Genomic DNA, 11,034 nt, shown 5'->3' with positions numbered 1-11,034 from the left:
GGGGTCCGGAAGAACCGAAAACGATGGCGAGAGGTTCGGTGTCATGTCGGGGCGCTAAAACGTGGCCCCATGGAATTTGATGGAGCCAGCAGCAGCCAGGGCTTGAGCTGGAGGGAGAGGAGAGCAGGGCTGAGCTACATGTGGGGCAGCCGGTGGTGGGGCAGCCCCTGTGCCCACCCCACAGCCCCCTCTCCTGCCGTGCTCAGTGGAAAACCTAGCACAGATTTGACTCTATGACCCCAGCTCCCTGTGGAGGAATCTCCAACCAAGCAGGGGGACGCTGCGTCCCCCCCGAGTTTGCAGCCACCAACGCAGAGGTGCCAGGGCAGGCATCCCCCAGAGCCTGGCCTGAAGCCCACCCCCTCCCTGCTCATGCTGGCGTCCCTGGCTGAGCCAGCCTGGGGGCTTTGCCTTGGAGGACACTTGCGCTTGGTCCATGGGAGGAGACGAGGCTGACGTGGCTCGGGAGACGTTAGCTGGAGCAAGCAGCGATGGATGGATGCCGGGCGCAGAAGAGGCACCCCCCGCCCGGGCCCCCCAGGATGGAGAGAGGATGGGATGAAGTAGGAGAGAAGAAGTGCTTACTTCATGGCTCAGACACGCATAAAATGGCTGTTGTCGGCGACCCGGGATGTTTCAGACGAGAGGGGGTTGGTCGGTGGAGTCGGGGAGGCTGGGGAGGTGGGAGGGCTTGGGGTAGCGCATTGAGCTGGAAACAAGAAATGGGAGAAGGGCGTGAAGAACACAAGCTGCCGGCGAGGGGGGAGGAGGCGACCCAGCGAGCGGTTAGCAGAGGGGAAGAAACGGAGAGGAAGGAAGGAAGGAAGAAGGAAGGAAGGAAGGGGACGAAGTAAGCGTGGTCAGGACGAAACAGCCACAGCGGCGCCCGGCCGCGGCGCGCGCACACGTGAGCTCCCCGCAGCTCTCCTCATGGACAAGGCACGGCGTGCCGACCGCGTGCCGAAACCTGGGCCCGGCCGAAGCGGCGGCTCCATCCCACGATGCTCAACGCTGCCGCAGGGGACGGCAGCTCTGGGCACCGCGGGCAGGGTCCTGGCAGCTGCCGGCATCACCAGGCTGGCTCTCCCGCTGCACAGGGATGCCCTGCCCCAAGACTGATGCATCCCACTCTCCTGCCCATATTGGCCCCTTGCTCTTGCTGCCTGTCCGCCCCATCAACCAGTCCTGCATCCCACCCACCTGGTTTATCCTGCCCTCACCCCTCCTGCCCGCTCACACTACCTGCCGTCCGCTCTCCCGCAGGGCTGGCAGGCTCCGACCCTCCGTGCCCACCCCCCATGCCTTACCCGAGAGCATGCGGCCCCGGCGGGAGGCTTCGGCAGCCAGCGCACACGAGATCTCGATCCTCTTCTCTTGCTCCTGCAGCTGGGTCTCGGGGTCCTGGGGGGTGTCCACCTCCCCCTCGCCCAGGGGGATGACATTCTGCAGGCTGCGCAGAGCACCCGGCATCAGCACCCAGGCCTGGCCTCGACGGGACAGACCCCACAGGGAAGGGGTGCAGACAGGGGGAGGGGTGCACCCCAGGATGGCTGGTGTTGGCGTGGGCACCGCAGCCTCACCTGGATTTGGCAATGAGGGTCTTGATCCGTTCCACCTTCTTCTGCTTCTCCTTCATCTCCTCGGGGCTGAGTGGCGTATCGGGCTCCAGTTCAACGTATCGCTCAGGGATGAGGACTTTGTCTGGAGTGGAGAGCTGGGCACAGAGGCAAAAGCTGAGCTGAGCACCAGCACTGGGGACCCATCCCCACTTAGGCACCCACTTGCCCCCAACACCCGCCTGAGCAAGGGAAGCCCATGGCCGGGCACAGGCAGTGGCTGCAGGATCCTGACCGATGCAGGAGGATGGATTGCCCTCCCCCTGGTGCAGGATGTGGAGGGAGGGATGCCCCGTGCCCAGGCTGTCCCAGGAGAAGTCCCTCCTCACCTCCTTGTTGATGTCCACGTCGTAGTGCTGCGGCTCCAGCTCCATCTTGCGCAGCCGGGCGATCTCCTCCTGCGGCGTCTCGTAGACCTTGCTGGGGTCGTCGGAGCGCAGCGCTGCCTCCAGGTCGGAGATGTCCACCTCATGGATGCTGCGGTGCCGGCGCACCTGCAAGGGACCCCAACTCTGTTGAACTCCCCCCCCTTGGGATGGCACAACGTCGCCTGACCCAGCCCCCAGCCCCTTCCCCAGCCCCCAGTGTCCCCTCTGCTCCATCAGGGACCTCAGGCACTCTGCAAAGCAAAGGCAGGTTCGCCCCAGCCCCGCAGCCGGTGCAGGGACTCACCACCTTGTAGGAGGTGGGTGCCTTGGTGCTGGGGGTCTCGGGCTGCTGGCTGCCGGGGAGCTGCAGGCTGCGCCGCTTCTCCTTCATCGAGCCGCTCTGGTGGCGCTTCATGCGGTCGATCTGCTCCTCCACGCTCATCTTCACCTTCGTCTCGTTGGCGAACACCGCGCTCTTCGGTCTCTCCTGGGGAGAGCCCAGCCCCACGGTCACGCACCCCCTGCCTGCAGCAGGGTCCAGCCCCATCCACCCAGGGCCACAACCCTCTGGAACGGGGCTGCTCAACCCGTTCCCGGCGTGCGGGGAAGGCGCTGAAATAGCCCGCTGGGTCCCAAGGAGCTGGATGCTGACATGTGGAGCCATCCAGGGATGGGCTCCCCTAGGGGCTGCCCCAGCCCCCGCTTTGCTAGCCCAGCCCCCAGCCCCTCGCTGCAAGCCCTACCCGAGAGCCGAGCCCGTTGGCCATGCCGCCGGTGCTTCTCCTTGGCACGCCGGCTGCAGGCACCGCCTCCTCCTCTGCTGGAGACTTGGTCCTGGGGGGCACGATGCCCACTACGAAGCAAACCGAAACACCCGGCTGAACCACCCCCGGGGACCAAGGGCAGGGTCCCCAGCAAGGCGCCGTGTGCCCCTGGCAAGCACAGGGAGCCCACTGGAGTGGGACTCCCTGGCCCCGGTGCCGTACCCTTGTTGAGAGCCGCTTGCTTCTCTGCCTCCTGCTCCTGCCGGCTCTGCGGGAGCCCCTCGGCCGAGGGTCCGGGGGGGCCTGGTCGCTGCACTTCTTTCTTGCTCTGCTCAAAGCTTGGCTTGGGCTGCGGGAGGGAAGCAGGTGCCTGGTGAGCCCCGGTCCTGCCTGGGGACCATGCGCTCTGCCTGGGGACAGACCGGCTGCTCTCCGCAGCCATGGGGTGACGTACAGCTTGCAGACACACTCCTGGGAGTGGACAGACACACAGACACCAGCCAGGCAGTACCAGCATACCCCAAACGTGAGGGGAGAGGGGCTGACAGGGCTCTGGAGCTCTTGCCCCTGCTATGCCCCGGGCTGTCAGGGCTGGGCACCGTTCGCTGTCCCCGTAGGACAGGCTGCTGCGTGGGAAAAGCTTCCTGCGGGGGTGATGATCCTGCACCCGTGAGCTCCAGGACAGACAGACAGACCCTGGCTCTGCGCTGAGCTCCAGCAAGATCCCGTGCCCACGGGAGGAGATGGGGTCCCACAGGGGCCGAAGCTGGGACAGGCACCGTGCAGCAGCAGAGAGCGAGCAAAGGGCCATTTTGGGGGTCTTTCCCCTCTTGCATCTCACTGGAATGGCCTGTCCAGAGCCCGTGCACCAGCGCTGATGTGACGGAGTGGTACGGCAACGGGCCAAGGAGCCCAGCGTGTCCCCCTTCAACCATCCTCTACATGGAGGCGACACATCCTGACACCCCTTCCACCCCGTGGAGCAGCACGCAGCCACGACTGTGCTACCCGGCAGCTGCGTGGCTGCTGGAGGTGCCACTTGTGCTTGCAGTGGGGTCCGTAACCCTTCCCACCTCAGCACTGGCCGCTGCTTTGCCGTGCCAGCCCCTGCGTGCACACATCGTGACCCCCCCGGTGGCAAGGACACCCGTGTCTCCTGGTGTCCCTTCCCCCCGGTGGGAGCACAGCCGAGGCATCACAAGGAATTCCCAAATCTGGGTTTGCCCTGGGTGGGCAGGAGTTGGGAGCCGTCCCCCCCCATCAGCAGAGCTTGCCAGTATTGCGTGGCGGGGAGCGGTGCCGCAGAAGGACAGCGAGAGAGGCGAGGACAGAGGAAAGCAGAGGGGCTGATACCGGGGGGGGGCTGCAGCAGCTTGAGGGACTGCCCAGGAGGAGCCAGTCCCTGTCCTGAGTGAGAGCACTGGGTGCTGCGTGTGGGTACAGGGGACCTGGTGGGGACAGGGAGGCCACTGAGAGGCTGCTGTAAGGGACACTGCCCATTACTCCCCTTGGAGAGGGCAGGCACGAGCCACACGCTGCTGGCCCCTAGCCAAGTGCCACCTCTACGCTGTCCCTGTCCCCCCCTGCCAGGGCAGAGGGTGGGCAACCCCATCGCCTGCCTCATCCCAGCCCTTGCCAAGCCGATGTCTCGGGGAGGAAGAGGCGGGGGCCGCTGCTGCGGGGCTGCTCTGGAGAGGTTTCGGTACCTGTCCCCTCTTCGCCTCGCCGCCTTGCTGCCAGGAAGGGGAGGTGGGGTACGGCCAGAGGCGGCTCTCGCCGGGGAGCGGAGGAACGGTCGGAGGAGACTCCAGGGGTACGTAGGACTTGGGGAGGGGAGGTCGAGGCGGGCCTGGTTCCTGGGGTGGAGAGGAGCGTGAGGCGTGAGAGCAGAGACACTGAGAGCCGGGAAGGAAGAGAGAGTTAGAAAAAGATCAAGGCAACACACAGTGGAAGAGTCGAGCCGAGGACAGGAGGAGGGAGAGCAGCCGGCCGCCGCTCCCCAGGGCTCCCTGGTCTCTGTGTCCCCACGCAGAGAGGGGGACAGTGCTTCCCACCTCCCGTGCTGCCCTCGCTGCTACACATCTCCAGGGCAGCAGGACCAGGCAGGGCTTGGGGGTGAGGAGCTCCCGAGCTCAGGGCTGGCAGCCCCAAGGAGACATTGGCATCGCCTCTGTGCAGCCAAGGCAGGGTTGGGGAGTCCCCAGATTCCACCCTAAACTTCACGTGGACTAGAGACGCCCCAGCTCACTCACCTCGCCAGGTCCTGGCTTGGTGGGCGAGCTCTGGGAGCCGGAGACGAGGGAGAAGGGGCTGAGGGGGCTGGTGAGGCTGGCCGAGCTCAGGGGGCTGGCAGGGCTGTTGGAGCTGTATGTCCCCGAGGGGCCGATGGCCACTGCAGAGAAAATCAGAAATAAGCTTGTGCATCAGGGCCTCCATCTCCCCGAGGGGGTGCTGCCGCCTGCATCAGGGCAGCACAGGCACCGGGGATGTCCCAGGCTGCGGTGCAAGGGCAGGGACGGAGCCCGCTCACCTCTGTGCTTGGCAGTGTCCGTGCCACGGGACGGGTTGTTCTTCCTCAGCCCCTCCATCACATCCTGGATCCGCCAGATCTCCTTCTGGATCTGCCGGTTGAGCATTTCATTCTGGAGGGGAGAAAAGGCAGCGGTTGGGGGGGCTCCCGCTGCTGCCAGCCCTGCTGCACCCCAGCCCCGAACCGAGCCGTGGGACCCGTGGGCGTTCAGCTGAGGCGGACGCAGCCCAGGGGGGTCTGAGCCATCATGGCCATGGCTTGTCTTCTGCCAAGAGCCATCTCTCTGCTCCCCCAGATACCCGCTGTAGGCTGGGGGGGAGCTGACGGAGCCCCAGCAGCACAGGGAACACTGGGCTGCGCCCCTCGATGGCACCCAGGTGCCCACGGTCCCTCAGCCCCTCTGCTCTTGCCTGTGGCCAAAGCTGGACATGGAGGGCTTGAGCGTGGAGCAGCCACTTGCAAATCAGCTTTTTGGGGGGAACAGAGGGCTGAAGGAACCCCGGGGGGATCCACCTCCATGGGGGTGGCAGGGGGACGCTGGGGCTGGTGCCACTCACCTGGATGTCCAGGTTCAGCTGCTCCCAGAGGTCGTCGTGCATGGCTGACACCTCACTCTCCAGGCTCTCATACTCAGCGGTGCTATTTGCCAAGGCCTGGGGGAGGAAAAGCGGGTGGGTCAGGGGTTCTTCGGCAGGTTTCTGCCCCGGCTGGAAGCAGCACCGCATGGGAGCACCCAGGAAAGCGCAAGGATGGTGCACCCAACGCAACCCACACCAGGGAGGGGATGGCAGCAGCAGGAGGGGTAACAACTCTGCCGTGCCCCAGCCAGGCTGTGCCCGTGAGAATTCCTGGTGCCGATGGCACACCGGGCACAGCAGCGCAGGGGAGCCAGAGGTGGAAGCAGGAGCTGAGACGGCTCCAGGCACGTGTGCCAGCTCAGCACCACGAGGGTTAATTCACTTTGTCCCCAGTGAGGGACTTCGGCTTGTCTGGGATCCCAGCCAGCCGAGGGGATTTCCCTTCTGGTTTGTTTTTGGTTTTTTTTTAACAGGAAAGGAAAAAAGGGATCACGGCGGGTGGGGGAGACAGTCCCACAGCCAGGGACCACAGCGGAGGGGCAGCCCGTTACCGTGCTGGCCTGCGACAGCTCCACACGGATATTGATGAGCTGGTTCTGGAGTGATTCCTTCTTGTGCAGCAGCTTCTCTGGGTAGGCGGGCTGGCTCCCGAACATCTCCAGCTCCTGGTGCGTCCCCATCAGGGCACTCTCCAGGCTCTCCTGGGTGGGGACAGGAGGGAGATTCAGCCTTGAGAGCCCGGCTGGTGCAGGAGCTAGTCCCTGCCCTTAACAGGCCATTAGCACACGGGGAGTCCTGGGACTGTGGCATCTCCCCCAGCTCAGAAACGTCCCCGCTAAGCTGTCCCCAGGAGAGCAGGACATGTCACCTCCTCGCCACAAAGGTGTTGCCTGGGGCACGGCCATTGCCACGCAGCCAGGTTTGTCCCTGGGTGGCCGGTGGAGCTGCCCACCACGTACCTTCTCTGCTCGGAGCTGCTGCACCAGCCTCTCCTGCTCCCGCAGCACCTTGTTCTGCTCACAGAGCTTCCCCAGCAGCTTCTGTCCCCGGGAGGAAAAGAGAAAGGGAGGAGAGGATGAGAGCTCAGCGATGGGGTGCACAGGGTGCACCCATGCACACGGCTCCAGGCTCAGCCAGGAGATGGGGTGCAGCCGGGACGTGACCCATGGGGTTGGTTTGGTAGGACGACGCGTGGTCCTGGGGAGGGTTTCCAGCCCTCTGCTTTCACTGCGGGGACTTCAGCCCCAGCCAGGGTGACACAGGCCAAATCTGGACATGGGGCAAGACCAAGCAGCTAAGCTTGGCGGAGGATTTAGTCCCCAGGCTGCACACACCACACTTGGGGCAGCACCAGGTCCCACCCTGGCTGTCCGGGAGCTCGATGGGAATAGCAGACCTGCTGCGAGGGACAGGGACAACAGCGTGGGGCAGAGGGGGGACACGCAGTACGGACTTTTGCTCTTACATCGGTGTCCTGCTCGCTTATCTTGTAGGCGTGCAGCGTCTCCCTGTAGGCATCCGGGAAAGGTGTCACCTGGAAGGAAAGCGTGGGGTAAGCCTGGCTCTGGGAGCCCCTGGGGAAGGTGAGGCAGCTCCCAGACCCTCTTCCCCAACACCACGAGCGAGAGGTGAGAGCCAAGACTCCGGAGGCGACGGGTGCTCCCCACAGCCAGCACGGCCAGGCAGATGCTGGCATCGGTCGGGAGGCAGCGGGCGCTGCAGGCAGTGGGATGTCGGTGCTGGAGCTCTCGTCCTGGCCCTGCCCGGTGGCTCAGATGAAGGCACAACCTCCCTCCCGGTTCCCAGCCCTGGTGCCCATCAGGCTGGGTGAGCCACAGGAATTAGCCAGAGACAACTTTGCCACAGGATGCCAAGAGCTGAGTTAAAGAGATGCCTCGTGAACTGCCTGAACTGCCACCATTTCACAGGCAGGGAGACAAAGGCAGAAAGATTAAGCTGTAATCCCACTTAGCAGAGTGGAAACACCTACAAATCAGCAGCTGCATCAGGGCCTGTTTACCATCCGGCTTCTCTGTGAGTCATTTTCCTTTCCTGGAAATCTAAATTACTAATGGGACCTCAACAATTAAATGCCTCCGAGATCTCCAGATGAAAGGCGTCAGATAGGAAGAAGGGGATCATTATTGCTAGAAAGCAAGACGCTACTTTAGAGACGTTTCAAACTATAGACCGATGCAAATAGAGCTGAACCTGGGAAATGCCCAGCACTGCTGGAGGCAGAGCCCGGAGGATGGGAATGCTGCTGCCTCCAGGCAGGGAGCTGGGCCAGTGAGAGCATCTCAGCGGCTCCAGCTTCGCCCTCCAGCACGTTCCAGCTCCCTGCGCACAGCAGATGGAAACAGGCACCTTCCCCTCGTCGGAAAACCACAGCGATGGCCCGGCCGCTGCAGGCTCACACAGCCAGGAGATGCCCTGGGCAGCGTGGCAGGGCTCCACGGCCCCTCTGCCCGGGGCTGGCAGCACGATGGGCTGCGGGTCGCAGTGACCCGGAGACACGTTCCCAGGGGATGGGACCTGCCTGCGCTTGGAGCTGCGGCCCAACATCAGCAGGGACATCCCGATGCTTTGGCAGCCCTCTCTGGGCTGGGGAACAGAATGAGCCAGAGCCTCAAGGGGCTGTTTTGTCTCCCTGTTACAGGAGTTATCGCTTTGGTTTAAGCGCCTTTGGGCTGGATCCCTGTCTTTGAGCCGTCCCACACCTTCTCCGCGCCTCATCAACACGCAACGGCAAACACAGGGCGAGAAAAACACCCGCATCCAGCCCAAACGAGGACGAGAGTTCAGGACCGCTGCGTCCCCACCTTGTGCTCTCAGCACAAGGATTTACCGGGTTTTAATGGCTCATGGATGGATTAGCGAAGCCTGTGATGGACTAGCAGGTCCCCGAGAGCGTGATGTGCCGGAGCTGCATGGATGCTGGAGCCTGCATGAGTGGAAATGGCAGGAGGTGACCTCAGCGATGGAGCGTGGGGCGGCTGGCGTGGCTACCATGCACGAGCCATGCACGGCCCGGCGGCCGGAGGCTTACTTGCATGTAGAGCTGAGCCCTAGGGGAGGAGGTCTCCACCATCCTGTTCACCATACTGATCAGGGTTTCGCTCTCGCTCATCTGCGGCAGACAGGGAAGGAAAGTTCAGGAGTCAGCGGAGACGTGCTCGCGTGCTGCGGTGCTCGGGTGCCGTCGGAGCAGCGAGGTGGCTCAGTCCAGGAGCCCTCGGGGGGGGGGGGGGGAGGTGGCATCGGGCTTGAAGATGCCACCTCCAAGAGATGTCCCAGAGGCTCGAGCCACATGGGGACGGCTGCCCCGGGGGGGGCTGCTGCTCCGTTTTGCGCACTCAAGAGCGTCCTGGGCTGGTTGCACGCCCCGAAACCTTTGTTGAGGGGAAAAACACAGATAAAACCAGCTCCGAGCTGGGCGGCAGCAAACTGCACACACAGACACAAGCTCGCACAGAGATGCCCACGGCTGCAGCACACAGTGTGGTCCCAGCAGACAGACAGAGGGGCCCCTGACAAATGGCTCGGCGCCCTGCCCTTGTGGCAGAGCCAGGGCCGGGGTGGCCCCGCTCAAGGCGCAGACGATCTCCGGGCACAGGGGAAGGTGATTGAAGCCTGGCGTTGGGGACAGCAGCGTCCCCCTCTCCAGTCCAGCAGCCTCCAGCAGCGGAGCTGGGTGGCAAGGGGGTGCTCCCGGCGAGACGGCACATCGCGGCCGCGCTGCCGGCCAGGGCAAGGATGCGAAGGTGTTCGGCATGCCGGTACCTCCCCTGAGCCGCGGCCGGCCGGCAGCGCTGCCCTGAGCTGTGCCGAGCCCTCCCGCACTCCACCCAGCCCGTCCAGAGGAGCGGGACAGACCCCAGCCCCGGGGTCCGTTCACAGCCCTGCACCCCAGAGCGTTTTGGGGCTCTCGGTGCATTGCAGCCAGGGCACGCAGCCAGCGCTGGCCGCAGGGTCCCTCAGTGCTGCGTGGCGGAGCCGCTCGAATCACCGCTGCCTTTGCCTGCAGAAGGACGGCAGGAGCCCGCAGCCCAGAGCGGACGATGCACGGGAAGCTCCTTGCACCCCGCACCCAGGGCCCTCGAGGTCCAAGGGGTGATGGCAATTTAAGCACAAAGCAGGGACCAAACGCTGACCCGGGAGGGCAGGTCAGCAAGGTGGGGTGCAGCTGAGGGAGCCATCCCTGCGACTGGACAAGCAAGGAGAGAGAAAATGAAGGAGCAAGCCGTTTGAAAAAGAGATACTTGACAGCGTCACTCCAAATTAGCGTCTCCAGAGGTCAGCAGGAGAGGAGGAGGAGACGCAAAGCCTTTTTAGGGAGTGTTTTAAAGAGCCTCGGAGAGCGAGCGTTGCTGCCGATGGCTGTGAAATAATCCAGAGAGCTTTTATTGCAGCGAGTGCTCCTGCCTGTCCTTGGCTCTGCTCCAAGGCAGACACAGATCTTGGCGATTACTGCACCGATGGAGATTTGCAGACTAATGAGATTGTCTCTGGAGCAGCTCCCTTAGTGCAAGCCTGGCTTTTGCAGGCGAGCGCCTGGGCCACGGCACCGGCCAACAGCTCCTGTCTCCAGCTTGGACTTCAGCCAGTGACTGCAGTTCCCACCCCACCAGTCCCGGGGTGTCTCTCGCAGCCAGATTGCCCCCACCCCTCTCCTGGGATGAAGTCAGATCACAGCTTTCCTCCAAACACCCCCCTGGCATGCAAAAACCTGAGAGTTGCTCCTTTGGTATTGGTCCCGGCAGGCGCCTCACGCCCACCCTGCACCAAGCCTCTCGCCTTCCAGGAGGAACAGGGCCAGCGTGTCACCAAAACCACCTCGCACCCATCCAGCTCCCCATGGCTTGCCCAGTCACCCCCCCCCACATCGGGGTACCAGCCCAGGGACCCCTGCAGGAGCCCAGCTCGCACCACTGCTGGGTGTGGGGACATGCCATCCAGCGTGGCCACGCTGGCACCGTGCACCACCCCGAGCCAGCACGGTGTAGACCGACCTGGGGAGGGTTTTGGAGCCGGCTGCCTCCCCTGCACCCCAGGGGCAGCTCCCCGAGGCCCCAGGTACATGGGAAGCTGCCCCAGCTCCCCTCCAGGACGCCCCCCCCCCCGCCACCGGCTCCAGCCCACCACACAGAAGGCACTGTCAGGGGGATTTTTCTGCCA

General features: G+C 64.1%; 1 protein-coding gene across 3 annotated transcripts in view; it reads right to left on the bottom strand.

Moving 5' to 3' along the window:
• Nucleotides 1-593: 593 nt before the first annotated feature.
• PLEKHA6 (pleckstrin homology domain containing A6) overlaps nt 594-11,034 on the bottom strand; it is a 50,551-nt gene continuing 40,110 nt past the window's right edge. Inside the window, exons 14-28 of one of the 3 annotated variants that reach the window (XM_086476585.1) lie at nt 8,906-8,986; nt 7,322-7,390; nt 6,816-6,896; nt 6,408-6,557; nt 5,836-5,931; nt 5,279-5,390; nt 5,001-5,140; nt 4,455-4,604; nt 2,971-3,097; nt 2,728-2,837; nt 2,289-2,471; nt 1,946-2,110; nt 1,581-1,714; nt 1,308-1,450; nt 594-709 (exon numbers count right to left, since the gene is read on the bottom strand). In XM_086476585.1, the coding sequence (XP_086332711.1) occupies nt 594-709; nt 1,308-1,450; nt 1,581-1,714; nt 1,946-2,110; nt 2,289-2,471; nt 2,728-2,837; nt 2,971-3,097; nt 4,455-4,604; nt 5,001-5,140; nt 5,279-5,390; nt 5,836-5,931; nt 6,408-6,557; nt 6,816-6,896; nt 7,322-7,390; nt 8,906-8,986 (1,857 nt within the window). The remainder of the gene's footprint in view (nt 710-1,307; nt 1,451-1,580; nt 1,715-1,945; nt 2,111-2,288; nt 2,472-2,727; nt 2,838-2,970; nt 3,098-4,454; nt 4,605-5,000; nt 5,141-5,278; nt 5,391-5,835; nt 5,932-6,407; nt 6,558-6,815; nt 6,897-7,321; nt 7,391-8,905; nt 8,987-11,034) is intronic. The other 2 variants (XM_086476586.1, XM_086476587.1) reach the window with 2 other exon arrangements.

The sequence above is a fragment of the Leptosomus discolor genome, chromosome 21 (genome assembly GCF_034619465.1).
Source record: "Leptosomus discolor isolate bLepDis1 chromosome 21, bLepDis1.hap2, whole genome shotgun sequence".
Taxonomy (NCBI): Eukaryota; Metazoa; Chordata; class Aves; order Leptosomiformes; family Leptosomidae; genus Leptosomus; species Leptosomus discolor.
This window is presented reverse-complemented; position numbering and strand designations above follow the sequence as displayed.